General features: G+C 46.4%; 7 protein-coding genes across 8 annotated transcripts, besides 1 other annotated feature; 4 read left to right on the forward strand and 3 right to left on the reverse strand.

Annotated features, from left to right (window-relative positions):
• Nucleotides 1–755: 755 nt before the first annotated feature.
• TSTA_105330 (3-hydroxyacyl-CoA dehydrogenase, putative) lies at nucleotides 756–2034 on the reverse strand (the record flags this gene model as incomplete). The annotated part of the gene is made up of 4 exons (XM_002486514.1): nucleotides 1902–2034; nucleotides 1723–1850; nucleotides 1355–1662; nucleotides 756–1307 (listed from the first exon to the last, which is right to left on the reverse strand). The coding sequence occupies exons 2-4, from the start codon at nucleotides 1784–1786 to the stop codon at nucleotides 756–758; spliced, it is 924 nt and encodes a 307-aa protein (XP_002486559.1). The 5' UTR covers nucleotides 1787–1850; nucleotides 1902–2034.
• Nucleotides 2035–2261: 227 nt separating this feature from the next.
• TSTA_105340 (metallo-beta-lactamase domain protein, putative) lies at nucleotides 2262–3231 on the forward strand (the record flags this gene model as incomplete). The annotated part of the gene is made up of 2 exons (XM_002486515.1): nucleotides 2262–2797; nucleotides 2850–3231. 2 exons carry the CDS (start codon nucleotides 2262–2264, stop codon nucleotides 3229–3231), a joined length of 918 nt encoding a protein of 305 aa, XP_002486560.1.
• A 310-nt stretch (nucleotides 3232–3541) lies between these two features.
• On the reverse strand, nucleotides 3542–4612 carry TSTA_105350 (uncharacterized protein; the record flags this gene model as incomplete). Its single annotated transcript, XM_002486516.1, has 2 exons — nucleotides 3542–4553; nucleotides 4595–4612. The coding sequence occupies 2 exons, from the start codon at nucleotides 4610–4612 to the stop codon at nucleotides 4206–4208; spliced, it is 366 nt and encodes a 121-aa protein (XP_002486561.1). The 3' UTR covers nucleotides 3542–4205.
• Nucleotides 4613–5714: 1102 nt separating this feature from the next.
• Nucleotides 5715–8338, forward strand: TSTA_105360 (6-phosphofructokinase alpha subunit; the record flags this gene model as incomplete). The annotated part of the gene is made up of 2 exons (XM_002486517.1): nucleotides 5715–6485; nucleotides 6535–8338. The coding sequence occupies 2 exons, from the start codon at nucleotides 5715–5717 to the stop codon at nucleotides 8167–8169; spliced, it is 2406 nt and encodes an 801-aa protein (XP_002486562.1). The 3' UTR covers nucleotides 8170–8338.
• A 586-nt stretch (nucleotides 8339–8924) lies between these two features.
• Nucleotides 8925–10018, forward strand: TSTA_105370 (uncharacterized protein). Its single transcript, XM_002486518.1, has 2 exons — nucleotides 8925–9222; nucleotides 9294–10018. The coding sequence occupies exons 1-2, from the start codon at nucleotides 9060–9062 to the stop codon at nucleotides 9947–9949; spliced, it is 819 nt and encodes a 272-aa protein (XP_002486563.1). The 5' UTR covers nucleotides 8925–9059; the 3' UTR covers nucleotides 9950–10018.
• Nucleotides 9510–9543: a microsatellite.
• A 126-nt stretch (nucleotides 10019–10144) lies between the features above and the next one.
• On the reverse strand, nucleotides 10145–12022 carry TSTA_105380 (uncharacterized protein; the record flags this gene model as incomplete). The annotated part of the gene is made up of 7 exons (XM_002486519.1): nucleotides 10145–10300; nucleotides 10376–11069; nucleotides 11123–11237; nucleotides 11298–11557; nucleotides 11617–11658; nucleotides 11716–11834; nucleotides 11951–12022. The coding sequence occupies 7 exons, from the start codon at nucleotides 12020–12022 to the stop codon at nucleotides 10145–10147; spliced, it is 1458 nt and encodes a 485-aa protein (XP_002486564.1).
• A 1442-nt stretch (nucleotides 12023–13464) lies between these two features.
• TSTA_105390 (bicyclomycin resistance protein, putative) lies at nucleotides 13465–15465 on the forward strand. 2 transcript variants are annotated; one of them, XM_002486520.1, is made up of 5 exons: nucleotides 13465–13660; nucleotides 13730–14716; nucleotides 14772–14903; nucleotides 14963–15179; nucleotides 15259–15465. In XM_002486520.1, the coding sequence occupies exons 1-4, from the start codon at nucleotides 13485–13487 to the stop codon at nucleotides 15159–15161; spliced, it is 1494 nt and encodes a 497-aa protein (XP_002486565.1). In that variant the 5' UTR covers nucleotides 13465–13484; the 3' UTR covers nucleotides 15162–15179; nucleotides 15259–15465. The 2 variants fall into 2 exon arrangements, with proteins under 2 accessions (XP_002486565.1, XP_002486566.1); XM_002486521.1 differs by having other exon boundaries at nucleotides 14963–15465.
• The last annotated feature ends 405 nt before the right edge of the window (nucleotides 15466–15870 follow it).

A 15870-nucleotide genomic window follows, 5' to 3' on the forward strand; every position in this document is an offset into this window, starting at 1 on the left:
ATCAGACGGAGTTTCGCTATGACGTATCCCCGAGATGACAGATTTAAGTCTATGCCATCTTAGGGAAATGCAGGAATTTTGAGGTTGATGTGTTGTAGAATAGGTCACTAGCGTAGTGGGATTGTACAAGAGCACCGATTGCTACTTGGGACCATTCTACCGGAAGAAGCAAGGAGCGCCATTAGTCTCCTCATAAGATATTACAGGATCTGTGGTGGCAAAAAACTCAGCGAGAATCGTTTTGGTTCTTCGATTTAGTTTTAACCAGCAACAGGGGGAAAGTCGGATGAATCCGTGTATCATCTTAACGCCGGGTAATATTTGAGCATATGGGGTTATTGTGTATATATGCACATCTAGAATTTGCGTATAGCTGGTATCTCTATTACTACTCGTAATCCAGCGATTCCTCTAGTCCTTAATGACACGAGGATTGTCGATTAATTTCACAAATAGTATTCCAAGAACAGACCTTGCCTAAATTACAACATCAGACATCTTCCCAGTAAACATTTCCTACTAAAAACAGACAATCATTTACTCCACATTGTTACCCCTGTCAGCGGTTTCCTACAGTATCAGATTATGTACTATACGCTCAGCTTTCTGTGTAATCCCAACATATTCTCTCCATGCATGATACATGTATTCGGCTGACAAGATCAATTCTCCTTCAACTCTATCATACACCTCGGCACTTGACTTAGAAGTTAAATCAACTTAAATGGCGAACAGTTTGCTACCTAGGTACTCAATCATTGAGCCCAGTTCATACCGTCCCCCAAAACAGCCTGCCCCTTCTCAAGCGACTCCGAAGGCTCCTCCCCCAACCACTGAGGCTGCAACCGATCCAAATTCCGCTCAATCTCCCACGCACGCCCACCTTCAACATACATCGCCATCCCACTCACCCTCTCTTCTTGTCCCTCAGCAGCTAGAACACCCGTAATAACCTTGGCCACATCCAACGGTTGATTAATCGGGAGTTGAGCTTTGCGCCACCCATCCTCAATACCAGCCACCATAGCCGTCTCGGTCATCCAGGGACAAATAGCATTAACGCGAATATTATGCGTTGTAGGGAAAGTGATGTATTTCCTCAACGAGCGCATTAGCCCCAGAACACCGTGTTTACTAGCTTGGTACACAAATAGACCCGGTGATTCTTTGAAGCCGGCTACGGATGAGACCAGTGTTAAGGAGCGGTCTTGTCCTTCTCTGCGGTTTTGGCGCAGATACACGCTTGCTATGCGTGCGGTGTATAGACAACCCAACAGGTTGACATCGAGGACTTTGGTTGTGGGTTGCTACACTACTTAGTAACTGGTTCATATAAGCGGGAAGAGGTTCTTACTTCTTCGACACTTTCCACTGTCAATGCGGGATCGAACCAGTTCCCTCGTTCGACGATTCCGGCATTGGCAACGACGTGGTCAATTCGTCCGTATAAGGAGAGTGCAGTCTTGAATAGTGACAGTACGGACTGGTAATTCGTGACGTCCACAGGGACGAATCTGGCCGTGGGCGGTGATGATTTCTGGCTAGCGTTTGCACTCTCTTCGACGCCACGGCCAGCCTTTTCGTCAATGTCGCCGAAACATACGTAGGCGCCGTGTTGGGTGCATAATTCGACTAGACTTTTGCCTATTCCGTGGGCACCTCCTGTTTGGCGTTAGCTACGATTCATGAATAAGACTCCTGTTCAGGGTTTGGGCGTCGTACCTGTCAAAACTATCACTTTATCCTGAAGTGATTCCCGGGAAATGGTTGGATGGAATTGAGACATGGTGTTTATCGATGTGGTGCTTTCAACTTTTCAACAACTGCATTGTCGGTGTCGATTTCTCATTCTGCTTATATTATTCAAGATGCACGCTTTAACCGGGATCAGGGATTCATACCGAGGTACATATCCTGCTGGCCATAAGTACGTGTGGCAGCAATATCATGTCCATTTCCCCTCATCCGGAAAACCTCCAGAACTCCACCGGGAGCGTATTCGACCCCGTATTCATATCGGCAAGCGTCCCGGCCAATCTAAACAGAGATTCTCAAGATTTATCGTCAATTATCCGGTCGATCAAGTTGTATTGACTCAGTAACCCCGCATTCCTGGGGCACGAGGTACGGAAATTACCCTTTCCAAAGTTAGGGTTCGGAGTTGATATATGAATATATAAATGACCAATCCAGCTCAGTATGTTAAATCTGTATTTTTTGTAATTAAATATTGAAAGAAATAAATCGTATCGTCCTGCAAAATGCCCCTTCAAAGCTACTACCACGTATCCAGCGAAAAAGGCTTGTCAAGCGTGACATCCCTCATCGTTGGCTCCAAAGAAGCCGTCCTCTTCGACCCCCCATTCCTCATCCCCGACGCCAACGACACAGTAACCTGGATCAAAAATACCCTCAGCACCCAAAACCAAAAGCTCAAAGCCGTCTTCGTCACTCACCACCACCCGGATCACTTCTTCTCCGCAAACCCGATCCTCGAAGCATTCCCCGAAGCTCGTTTCTTTGCTGCACCGTACGTGTTGGCGGGGATCAACAATGAGTACGATGATAAAGTAGTTTACTGGCCATCTATCTTTGGTAGAGAAAATATTCCCGAAAAGCCACGGAAACCCGATCCGTTTGAGTATAGTTTTTTTATCTTGGAGGGGGATCCGGATTCGCCGGTGCATTTGTTGGGCCCTGTGCAAGGGGATTCGGTTGATCATACTATTTTCTGGCTGCCGAAGGAGCGGACGTTGATTTGTGGTGATACTGTTTATGCGCGCAGTACGCATGTTTGGTCTGTCCTTTTGTCTACCAAAGTCATTTGAGCTGCAGCTGACATCTTACAGGGTCGAAGAGGTCGAATCGGCCGCCCTGCTAGAAGCCTGGCAACGCACAATCCAACTAATCGAGCACCTCAACCCCATGAAACTAATTCCCGGCCATATCGAATCCGGCTGGGAACCCGACGTCGCCGCCGACCTGGCCCATATGAAGAAATATCTCTCCCTATTCGGCGAGAAGATCACCTACGCACCCAAAAAGGCGCAAGTTAATGAACTGTATGAATTCTTTAAAAACAGTTTCCCGCAAGCGGATAAGAATTTGGATTTCTTTTTGGGCCATTTGTCCAATCAGTTTGGCGAAGGCGGGAAAGTGTGGGAGGAGAATCGGCATCAGAACGCTGGCGAGAGGGGGAGGGAGAGGTTGCAGGGGTACTGGTTTAGTTAGATGTCTAGATTAGTAGCTGTACTGTGTATCAATGAAGAGCACCTCCAATACATTATTCTATTTTACTAATAACAAATCAGACGCTCTTCAATGCCGTATTGAACCCATACAAGCTGATAACTGTGGAAGTATGGAGTGACCTTTCTTTCATTATAGCTAGCTTCTACTGTATACGAACACGAAAAGTCTGTCAAATGATGCCGATCTCATCGGATATCCCCCATTCTCTGGATGCCATAACTACGCGCCCACATTCGGATGAATGGACAATGATCATATCACATAGATTTGGTACGGATTAGGAATGCATAGAGCCGCGATACTTTAGCATTTAAGAAAGTATACTGAGTCAAAAGATACCGCACTATCCAAATTGCCCTAAAGACAACTATTCCCTTTTAGGGAGAGGTCCAAATGCTTCTCCGAACCGCCTCTTCGTCGATTGTCAGTAGTACTCGGTGAAAGTATTGTCATGAACCGCCCATACGTCTGGTGCAAATGATTTCAATCGGCCCACATCAATGACAATGTCTCTCCGCGATTCTTCCGTTGGTTCTCGCCAGAAAACGTCGACAAACTTGATCACTAAAGGGTTATTATCCGAGATACGAATACTTGAGGCCTGTGATAAGACTGTGCGAGAAATATTCTTCGGTCCGTTATCGAATCCCCAATTTTCGCTGGTGATTTCTTTGTATTTTCGGTTGATCTCGATAGTTACAACAGCCCGAGCTTCTCCCTTTGACTCATTCATCCACAATTCAATAGCTTTTGTGAGTTCGCGGTTTCATTCAGAGTAACCAACTTCAATAACTAATGTCGGCTACTTATCTGAACGGGATTTGGGCAGCCGACGTGGTAGTAGCTTTTGTCTGTCCGTTTTATGCGATCCTCGCCTTGGATGTGGGCCAAACCCTACAAGACGAGGCCCATTCATGGCTTTGGTGTGGCCGCTTAGGATTGCTCCCAGTTCTTCAAGGGGCGAATCCGTGAGTCCGCAATTCCATTTTAACGAGCAATAATTCAAGTCCCGGATAGAACGTCTTGAAGCCGAGAGTCCCGAGACTATTGTCGTCGCAGTCGTGATTGAACGTTGTTTCGTTTAAGCCGGTGAATACGATATAGTCGCTTCCTTCGCGGCTAGTATCAAAAACAGAGAGCTCGCGATCTCGATTGAGAAAAAATTCCTTCTTGTTGCGATGCTCGTATTGAGCGGTGTTGGGACTAAGGCCCAGGGGTTTCTTGCAGTTCTGTGCCATGGTTTTTTGGGCAGATGCACCAGCACTATTCAATTTGATGTTTTCTTGCAAGGCACGCACCCTCTTCACGATAGTATTGTGTGGTCTGGTGCAAGTTGAAATACTCTGTCCATAAGGCTCATATTGGAAGAAGCGCGCGGTCTGCACTTTATGATGATCTAGATTTCTTGATGCATCAAAGCACGGCTGAAACCTTTCAGGGAGACCTCGCGCCTAGCCCTAAGCTCAGCGTCGGAGTTCCCCATCCGAATCCGAATTGGACATCAAACTGTTCAGGGACAATATAACCCTAACTCTGGCCCCTATATAGTGAAGAACATGAGTTACATAACTAGTTATTATTCCTAATAAACGTTAGTTACTGTAAAGAATATGATCATCAGGTCACGGGATGACTAGCGATTCCGAGACTAATTATAGTTAAGAACCCCCTGAGTCGTATGTAACTAGAAGTCTAGAAGAGAACAAGATGAGTAGTAAGTAATACACAGAGATGCAACGCATCGCATCGAATCATCTCCTTATCAATACTTACAAGCAGCTGATCCATTCACCGATTTCTTTACAGTTACTAGCTGCGCGAATACCGGATATTCCAGAGTAGGAGCTTAGTAACTTAGGAGATAGCTATAAAAGGAGACAGAGACGGAGTGGGATGATGTCCAAGAACCCATAGACACTAGCCACCCGGACACGTGAGAGATGTATCAACTTGTTACTTGACAGACTGATTGTAAACTTGTCTAGATAGTTGCATTCTAGTTGCATTCTGATAGAGCCATCATACAACTGTTTGGCTGACCGAGTCACCGAAAGCCGATGGAATCACGTGTGTCGATCTGGTGTCCCGCCCTAGTCCCAGAACAGGTTAGCCTGGTATATCGAGCATTCGATTTGTTTCTCACTTGACGTTGTATGCTCTCAATTATTTAATCTCTGCCTTTCTCGGGGTATTCTATGATCAATTGATAATATCTCAGTATTGTTCTGGCCTCAACGCGCCCAATTGAGAGCTCGTTGACCCTCTCGAAACAAGACAAAAGCAGCTGCCCCAGCTCTGTCGTCATAGTCTTTCTCTGACGTAGAGAGAGCTCCGCCGCCAATTTCTCTCACCGGAATCTTCCCCCACCACGAGACATCGCTTTTTTCTTCTGCTAACTTCATCGATTGACTTGTCGATTGATACGAACGAACGAGGATAATTATCGAGGCTGGGCAGCCACGATGAGTTCGACTACCGCTTCGACCGCTTCGACCGCTTCGGCCATCAAACCGCCCATCAAACCAGCCAAGAAACGTATCGCCGTCCTCACGTCTGGTGGTGATGCCCCTGGTATGAACGGCGCTGTCCGCGCCGTTGTGCGGATGGCGATTCACAGCGGCTGCGAAGCCTTCGCCGTACATGAAGGTTACGAAGGCTTGGTTGCTGGCGGAGATTTGATAAAAAAGATGCACTGGGAAGATGTTCGTGGCTGGTTGTCCCGCGGAGGAACCCTAATTGGTTCAGCGCGCAGTATGAAATTTCGCGAGCGATCAGGTCGTCTTCAAGCTGCAAAGAATATGGTTCTGAGAGGAATTGATGCGTTGGTTGTCTGTGGAGGAGATGGTAGTCTGACTGGTGCTGATCTGTTTCGGTCTGAATGGCCCGGTCTGTTGAAAGAGTTGGTAGAAAAGGGTGAATTGACTGAGCAACAAGTCTTCCCGTATACCACATTGAATATCGTGGGTTTGGTGGGATCGATCGATAATGATATGTCCGGTACAGACGCCACAATTGGTTGTTATTCTTCTCTGACCCGAATTTGTGATGCTGTGGATGATGTCTTTGATACCGCCTCGTCTCACCAGCGAGGTTTCGTGATTGAGGTCATGGGTCGACACTGCGGTTGGCTTGCACTCATGTCTGCCATTAGTACAGGCGCAGACTGGTTGTTTATTCCTGAGATGCCCCCGCGTGATGGCTGGGAGGATGATATGTGCTCTGTAATTACCAAGGTGAGTGTATATACATTTTTATTCAGTGATCAAAGCTTAACATTTGTAGAATCGCGAACGAGGCAAGCGCCGAACAATTGTTATTGTCGCCGAAGGCTCCCAGGATCGCCATCTCAACAAGATTTCCTCAAATGCAGTCAAAGATCTTCTCAGCGATCGCCTGGGACTCGACACTCGAGTGACGGTTCTCGGACATACACAACGAGGTGGTCCTGCCTGCGCTTACGATCGGTGGTTGTCGACCCTTCAGGGTGTGGAGGCTGTCAAGGCCGTGCTTGACGTTAGACCAGACTCCCCATCTCCAGTGATTGTCATTCGCGAAAATAAGATCGAAAGAATGCCGCTGATGGAAGCAGTTCAGCAAACCAAAGACGTCACTGCTCGTATCCACGCCAAGGACTTTGACCAAGCTATGGCTATGCGTGACTCTGAATTCAAAGAATACTACAATGCATACCTCAACACCACCACCGTGGACCACCCCAAGATGCGCCTTCCTGAGAAGAAGCAAATGCGCATCGCCATTATCCATGTTGGTGCCCCCGCTGGTGGCATGAACCCCGCGACCCGAGCAGCAGTCGGATACTGCTTGACTCGCGGTCACAAACCAATCGCCATTCACAACGGTTTCCCAGGCCTTTGCCGCCACCACGACGACAAGCCTATAGGTTCCGTGCGGGAAATCGAGTGGCTCGAGTCAGACGACTGGGTTAACGAGGGAGGATCCGAAATCGGCACAAATCGAGGTCTACCAGGTGATGATCTCGAAACCACCGCTCGAGCATTTGAGAAACACAAATTCGACGGATTGTTCATTGTCGGTGGTTTTGAAGCCTACACTGCCGCGAGTCAACTGCGCAAAGCCAGAGATTTTTACGATGCATTCAAAATCCCAATTGTCGTTTTACCGGCAACCATTTCCAACAACGTCCCCGGAACGGAATACTCCCTTGGTAGCGACACCTGTCTCAACACACTGATCATGTTCTGCGACGCTATCCGTCAATCCGCCTCCTCATCCCGCCGCAGAGTCTTCGTCGTCGAAACCCAAGGCGGTAAATCCGGTTACATCGCCACGACAGCCGGTCTCTCCATCGGCGCCGCAGCAGTGTACATCCCCGAAGAAGGAATCAACATCAAAATGCTAGCACGAGACATTGAATTCCTCCGTTCCAGCTTTGCGTCTGACCGCGGCGCAAACCGTGCGGGAAAGATTATCCTGCGCAACGAAACCGCTTCCCAGACATACACCACTCAAGTCATTGCGGATATGATCAAGGAAGAAGCGAAAGGCCGCTTTGAGTCCCGTGCCGCGGTACCAGGTCACTTCCAACAGGGTGGTAAACCGTCCCCGATGGACCGCGTGCGCGCCTTACGTATGGCGATTAAATGTATGCAACACATTGAATCCTACGCCGGAAAGTCGCGCGATGAGATTGCCAAAGATGAATACTCTGCCTCCGTTATTGGGGTCAAAGGTTCTCGAGTCTTGTTCTCGCCCATGGGTGGCCCCGGAGGTCTTGAGTTTACAGACACGGACTGGGAAAAGCGTCGTCCTAAACATGAGTTTTGGCTTGAGTTGCAGGATTTGGTGGATGTGTTGAGTGGTCGGAAACCGCATAAAGAGGCTGGAATGTTGGAGGATAGTCATTCAAAGGGGAAATGGGGGTATGAGAGTCCGTAGAGGGTTTGATGATGATGATCATGATAAATAAACAAATATGGAGTTATGACTTTCTTTTGATTTTTTGGTTTGTGTACATTTTCAATCTTGATAAGACTTGAATTGAGATTTTGGTGATTCTGTATGAGTATTCTAACTATTAACTATGGATTGGGATGGCTTGGCTACATTCTAGACCGATACATGCAAACATACATGGGTATAATGATCCGAATAAAGCCTCAAGCCTTGATCCTGAAGTTTGTCGGCGGTAAGACATAGAGAATCATGAGATTGTCACTCCGGGTCATGCATCACGATGCCATGGATGATGGCGCAGAAACGGCCCCCACAGCCCTACCGGCGACTTGCCTATTGATTTTGCCTTAACGGACTAGACATCTTTATCAATTACTGTTCATCGTCGGCCTGTGTACGGAGTAAATTGTACGAGATTGTAGTTTATCCAAATCCTCAATCTCACAGACCATCTCTCTGTGTCCACTCAACAGCACTCAAAGACAACAACCTCGAACAAACTCGTAAAGCCCCTAACGCCACATCTCATGAATCTCCACCCCTGGCTATTAAGGCGCTTGATTAGTCTCGTTTAGGCAATAAGGTGCTTCACAATAGCCCCTTACTGGCCGCTGGAAAATCGACATTTAGAGAGTAAACGGGACGAGAATCTAGCGCTGCGTAGCCACTTTTGTGGTCTTTTTAACTCAGTTTAAGTTCGACTTTGATGTTTATTAGTTTTCAGCTATGGTTTAATTAGCGTAGAGTAAACATGTCTAGACCGTTGGAACTTTCTCTGTTGATTTCCTTGATCCGGTTCTTCATTCTGCTTTGCGACTCGGTTCTCATGTACAGGTGTATGTATATGAGTATAAGAATCTCAAGTCAGGACAATGTCAGGCCAATTCATATATCCGCCCCCAAACTCTCAAGATGTTACATTAAACTACAATTATCGCGACTCCGTGGACGTCAGTTTTCAGACCACAGCCCAAGATCCGAATAACACATTCCTCTCGTTATGGTATTATCTCGATGGACAGCCGTGGGCCATAGGTACGTCCCTCAACCCTCCTCCGTTTCTTCTTTTTTTTTCCCTTTCCTGGTGTATACTGACCCTTGAGCAGGATACAACACCTCCGTCCCCCCCAACGGCACAATAACCGTCGACCTCAACATCCTCGACCAACCCTACTACGGCCAATTCAACTACGATTTTGACGGCCACAAAGTCGCATATCTCAGCTGCTTTTTTAATGTTGCTCATAACACGACGCAAAACCCCGTGACTTGGGGTCAGAGTGCGGCGGCGGCTTATTCGTCGTCGTTGGCGGCTGCTACGTCTACTATCACTACTACTACTAGTACTACTACTACATCGGCGGCTTCGAAAGGGACATCCACATCGACATCGACTAGATCTGCGACGACGGTGGGGAGTCTTGGTTCCGCGGCATCGGTAATATCTTCGCCGTCAAGTACACCGTCTTCTTCGGGATTGAGTGGTGGTGCAATTGCCGGTATTGTCGTTGGTGTTGTTATAGGTGTTCTCGCCGTTCTGGGTATGGGATTATTTTTCTGGAGACGGAACAGGAATGGGAATAAATCTGCTGAAATACTTGCGTCCGGAAGTCAGCATAGTCCTTTGCCTCAGCAACAAGAACTGGATAATAACCAGGTGGAGAAGCCTCTTGGATCGGTGTCGATGTATTCGCATCATGGAGGGCTGCCGCGGTATGCGGAGTTGGCTGGGAATAATGGGTTGCAGGAATTGCCGGGTTGACGTGTTGGAAGATGCAGTGGGATTGTATATAGAGAGTATGTATTTAATGAATTGGTAATATTGGGTGACAGTTTGGCATGAATTAAGTAGTTAGAAGTCATTAGCATATCGATACATCTGGATTCTCTTTATTATCTTAGGGGAATATTCCGCAAAGCTGATGTACATACAGTGTGCCACGAACCCGGAAAAAGTTTAAGAAATCTGTTCAAATACATTCACCCAGGTAATGTTGGAAAACGGCGGTGCATCAATTTGGCAAACAGTCCCAGGCTTTGGCAAAGTACCATTGACCCAATAGCTCGCAGTGGTCTTCAAAATGCACAAGGAAGGCAGGCCGAGAGAGGTATGCTGAATTTTGCAAGGTTTGTGGTTAGTATCATATCAGAACTCCTGATTACGATTGAGACAAGGAGAGGAACGTACACCGTATCCATTAACTTCAAGAACTACACTCCCCTCAAATCCAGCACTGACGTTATATGCATACTTTATAGGCGTATGTCCGTCGTACATATTCCCAATAAGAAGTACCGGACTCTTTGGACGGACTTGAAAGTCGCCTTCGTAGCGTTCCTTTGCATCTAGTTTCCATTGCGCACATGTCATAGTGAGAGACATGTCCGCACGACCTGCTATCTTGCTCGTGTTTGACAGCTCATATATAGCTGGTAGAATCTTCTCAAAAGTTCCTGCACGAGCTGCTGGAGCCCGATCTGAGCAGTGAATTCCTTCTAGAGCCGTATACACGGATCCTATTGTAAGTAAAGTTGCATTATCAACTGGTACAACCTGTCCGACAAAGTCCAGGAATACAGTCTTATCAATATCCCCGGTTAAGAGCATGTCGAATATCGACGTGGTATCCTCCCAAACTGACGTGGCGTAGAGAGAATTGACCGCGAGTGTATACAGCAAGGAATCGTCCACCATCAGACCGCCAACTGCGATATGATGCATTTTCAGGGTATCCACTAGGTCAAAGAAACTTTTCTCAAAATCCGCGGCTGTTGCGTTGGGGTTACTCTTTACTAAGGCGCATTTATCTGGACCGGCTGTGACGCAGCTGCTGAACATTCCTGAGAATGATTGATCTGCTACTTCCCACTCTTCGATATCACTGTTATTTGAATGTCAGTGTCTATCTGTATCTTTCAAACCCGTGAGGCATACGCGTATGAATGATAGTATTCATGAGGATTCTGAACCCCATTCAAAATCACTTTGTCGACTTTATCTGGAAACATGGATACCAGTGTAGCTCCCAATGTGGTTCCATACGAGAACCCTAACCAATTCCCTTGAGTTAGCAATGCAATCCCCATCAATCTCTCTCTGGTAAAATTACCCCAATACCTCAACAGCCCATCGTCACCAATAGATTCCGCAATACTCATCACGTCTCTGGCAGTACACGCAGTACCAATAAGCGTGCCGATTACATTGTGTTTCTGTGCGTACGTATTTGTATCGATTGTGCCTCGAGTCCACAGCCTCCCCAAAGCAGCCTCGTCATCTGCATCCAGTGTAGTTTGAGGATCAGCGAATTTTTCGAGTTTGTATTCGGTGTTGTAGCAGGTGAATGGTATGTTGCTGGTCGAAGTACCACTGTCATGATATGACATATCAGTATCTGCACTCTGTATATGAGCTGACTGGGAGTTTACCGTGGATCAAAGAAAATGAGATTATATTGACCACCAGAGAGCCTGTATAACAATATCAACTGTTAGGTTCTTCATAACAGTAGAGAAGAGGACTCGTACGCTTGTAAAGGGACCGCAGAACCAGCCAACGTCGCCCGCCCTATCTCCCCAGGACCACCAAAGTTGAGCACAATACTTCCTTTCACCGGCTGGACGGTAGCAGGAACCCTCAACAGGGTCTAATGTGTATGTAGCGTTTGAGGTTACTGTGTAATCAAGAGGGACCAGAAGTGTGCCACAGTCGACTGGTAAGGGGCTATCGAAGTCGTTGTTGCAGGTGCCCCCATTGAACGACTGTTGTGGCCTGGGCGGCCAAGAACAAGGTGGAGAGTTGGAGAAGAAAAGGGGTTGTTTGACCAAAAATCATAGTGAGAGTGTCAATTGTTGGAAGTAGTCCGAAATCTGGGCTGCTGAGAGCCGGAGAGAGTCGACTGAATATATCTTATTACATGACCAGACTTGACCCCCAACTTGACGATGGCTGAATATCAAGCTCGTTTTCATCACTCTATATGTAGATCCACTGAAATGACAGCCGCACGTTGAATATGTATTTCATGGCGGCGCATAACACCTATTTCGTAGTGAGGAACCGGAAATAGCCTTTTGGCTGTCTACGTCCTCCATATTCGGCATCTGGTAAACGCCTCATTATCAACACGTCAATCGTATTAACAGCTTGAGATCTTCTTTAAGCTAAAGTTAATTAGGCTTATAAACTGTGTTTATTGGTTATTATAAGCCCGTGAACGGCAGGGCTTGGATAGCCCTAACTTAGTGATGGTCTGGCGCTACAATTAACCGGATCGGGATGTATGTGGCGCCTCTAATAGAGCCTCTTAAACATCCACACGTCGGCTCTGTTCGTTGGTTGTCTGGTACGCTTATTTTGATTATGAGGAAATGAGAGACTCGTAGGACGAACAGGATGGAAGAGCTTTACTGGATATTGTTTTCTGGTGTGAAGTGTATGTATGGATCCGGTGCTCGAAACTTGACTTCTGCAGTTTATCCTCATAGTTGTATACGTCGGCGTCAATTTAAAGGAACTAGAGCAAGTAAAAAACCCTTTAACCTTGTCAATTGAATATTGTGGGCCGTTATATGAGCCCTGTCTTGAAATTCATAAGGTCCTTCGTCTCGGACATCTCCAGGTATGCGAGAGTCTAGACAGCACTTAGCATCTGGTACTGCCAAACCTACCGCCACTTATATTTATAGCATGTTTAACATTGGACAACTACATCAGGGGACGATCAATCTCACAGAGCACTTTCTGATTCGACGAATATAGGGTTCTGCTGCGAAGGCTTTGGGTCCTGGATGAAGCAGCTTTGCATGTCGGTGGTAGGATATCAAAGTCACATCGATGACCTGATTCGGATCATATAAGATAAATTTCTTTTACCCTTTTTCAGGTACCATATCTGATGTGGAAAATGAATCATCGCCAGCAGGGGCAACGGGTTCTGCGGATTTTGCGGGACCACGACAGCGTACAGCTTCATCATGATGCACATCAGTTTCCATCGAGTACGTGTTACGCGTTTACTGCCTTAGAGCTACTGGATATATGAAATTAAGTCTCCATTACGTCTAGTCATGTTACTATTCCATGCCTTTCGACAGAAAATCAGGAATCGACTTTCCATCACCTGATTCCATCGAAACCGCTTTTCCCGCTTGACAACTGAAACCTCGAACGGGCTCACCGATAAGAAGTGATCCACATCATTATGCCACCATATGATTTCTTTTTTACAAGATGCATTTATATGTAGACAGAATCTTGTCAAATTTCTTAATTTTAGACACAATGAACTACAAAAATGAATAAGATGGTATTTGCTAATGCGCTGGGGTACGATTCTGGGGACGACCGAAAATGGTCAATCGGGGCTGGAAGACCATTCCCACCAGATCTTCCAGACCGACAATATTATCTCGTCGACTTTGATGGACCAGATGATCCTCTGAATCCTCAGAATTGGCCGTCGTCAACAAAGTTCGTTTATTCTGTGAAGCCGTTCGAGATATCCACTGACTTTGTGTGCTAACATCGTGTATCATGTAGACTTATATCCTCTATATTAGCTTGCACTGGTACATTCATCGCTGCGTTAAACAGTGCCATGTTTTCTCCCGGGATTGATAAGGCTAGCCGTGATTTTGGCGTGGGAAGAGAAGTGATAAATCTTGGTACAAGTCTCTTCGTTCTGGGCTTTGCCACGGGCCCAATGATCTGGGCGCCAATGTCTGAAGTCGTGGGTAGGAAATGGCCTTTAGTCATTGCAATCTTCGGAGATGGGATATTCACGATTTCCGGTGCTGTTGCGAAAGATGTTCAAACACTTATCATCTGTCGATTCTTTTCTGGCGTCTGTGGTGCTAGTCAAATGACCGTGGTCCCAGGTGTGGTGGCCGACCTTTATGATAATACATATCGCGGTATTGCCATGGCTGTGTATGCTTTGACAGTATTCGGGGCACCGTTCATCGCGCCTATCACTGGTGGGTTTACGGCATCGAGTTATCTTGGTTGGAGATGGACGTTGTATATCCCTTCATTTCTTGCCTTTGCGTGCGGCACGCTTTCTCTCTTCTTCTTGAAGGAGACATATGCTCCTTGCGTTCTCATACAAAAGGCTTCTTCGCTTCGCAAAAGTTCAGGGAACTGGGGCATTCATGCAAAGCAAGAAGAGATCGAGTTTGAGATTGGTGTTTTGGCTGATAAATATTTACTACGGCCTCTGAGATTGCTTGCTACCGAGCCCGTGCTTCTTCTGATATCGATCTATATGTCGTTCATCTATGGCTTGGTCTATGCCATGCTGCAGGCGTATCCTTACGTTTTTCAAAACATACATGGCATGACGCCTGGTGTTGCTGGTTTGATGTTTATTGGGCTTTTCATTGGTGTTGTCCTGGCGCTTGGTTTTATTCTCTCGCAATACGGACAGTACATCGAGAAGTTAGAAAAGAATGGAAACGTTCCTGTCCCTGAATGGCGGCTGGGTCCAACCATGGTAGGAGCCCCTGTATTCGCTGTTGGACTTTTCTGGTAAGCACCGAGGTATGTTGGTCTCAATGCACCGAAAGTTCTAATGAAAGTACAGGTTTGGCTGGACTGGTTTTACCACCCAAATCCACTGGGCGGTGCCTGCAGTGGCCGGAATATTCATTGGCTTCGGCATACTCTGCATTTTCCAGCCGTGTTTCAACTATCTTGTGGATGCCTATTTGCCAATGTAAGTACCCCTGATCTCCATACGTCGGGTATTCAACAAACAGTTCTAATAATATACAGCGCCGCCTCTGCCGTAGCAGCCAATGTAATGCTTCGGTCAGCCTTTGCATCAAGCTTCCCCTTATTCACTCGACAAATGTTCGAGAACATGAAAGTGCAATGGGCATGCACTCTTCTCGGCTGTTTGGCTACAATGTTGGTTCCGATCCCGTTTTTATTCAATACATTTGGAGAGAGACTCCGAAATAAGACCCGATAGAAGCTAAGTTTCTCGTCGGTAGGTGTTTGTTTGATGCGTGTTGTTCCTCCCTCCTATAAAAAAGAATCTGCTTTCTTTCAAACTTCTGACTAAACAGCCATGTCGCAATAACGAATTGGCTGGAGCACTCTGCACACATTTATACCTAATTTTTTCTTCTGAGTCTTGAGCGAAGCAAGGGAAGACGGCTTGTGAGTCTTATAGATTTCTGTTATATAGATCCCTGTCTCATCTGCGGAAAAGGTGCCCAGCACACCTCGATACATAATAGACAAAATACATAATTAATATAGAGTTATTTCATAATTGGATATTTCTATGAAAAGTAAAAGTCAACCTCTGATTTACCTACAATAAAGAGTTCCGGTTGTTGCGAAACTTCTGCCCAGGGGACTCCTCAGCGGTGTCCTATACATATACCTAGAACAATTGCAGTAGCATAACTATCTGATCAGCTCGAGCAATCTATACCCATTTACCTAGGTAGACTTTGTGTAATCCTTTCTATCTCTCCAGCACAGCGAGAGCAGACAACTTGATATTTCTTGTAAAAAGTGTGAAAAGTAAAAGTCACCAACGAGATACTTCCAAGCTTGGGTTATATTATACGCAGTGTTCTTGTTGAGTGTCTCCATTGTAACACAATGATCCTCAGAGAAAGCGAATAGTCTATTAATGCTGGAAATTATTGCTCGATACCTAGGTAGGT

This window comes from Talaromyces stipitatus, genomic scaffold (assembly GCF_000003125.1).
Source record: "Talaromyces stipitatus ATCC 10500 scf_1105507295511 genomic scaffold, whole genome shotgun sequence".
Taxonomy (NCBI): domain Eukaryota; kingdom Fungi; phylum Ascomycota; class Eurotiomycetes; order Eurotiales; family Trichocomaceae; genus Talaromyces; species Talaromyces stipitatus.

Coding starts and splice junctions, on each gene's coding strand:
- TSTA_105370 (XM_002486518.1), top strand. CDS start 9,060: ATGTCAGGCCAATTCATATATCCGCCCCCAAACTCTCAAGATGTTACA. Junction 9,223..9,293: donor TGGACAGCCGTGGGCCATAG/GTACGTCCCTCA, acceptor ACCCTTGAGCAG/GATACAACACCTCCGTCCCC.
- TSTA_105390 (XM_002486521.1), top strand. CDS start 13,485: ATGAATAAGATGGTATTTGCTAATGCGCTGGGGTACGATTCTGGGGAC. Junction 13,661..13,729: donor AATTGGCCGTCGTCAACAAA/GTTCGTTTATTC, acceptor TGTATCATGTAG/ACTTATATCCTCTATATTAG. Junction 14,904..14,962: donor GTGGATGCCTATTTGCCAAT/GTAAGTACCCCT, acceptor AATAATATACAG/CGCCGCCTCTGCCGTAGCAG.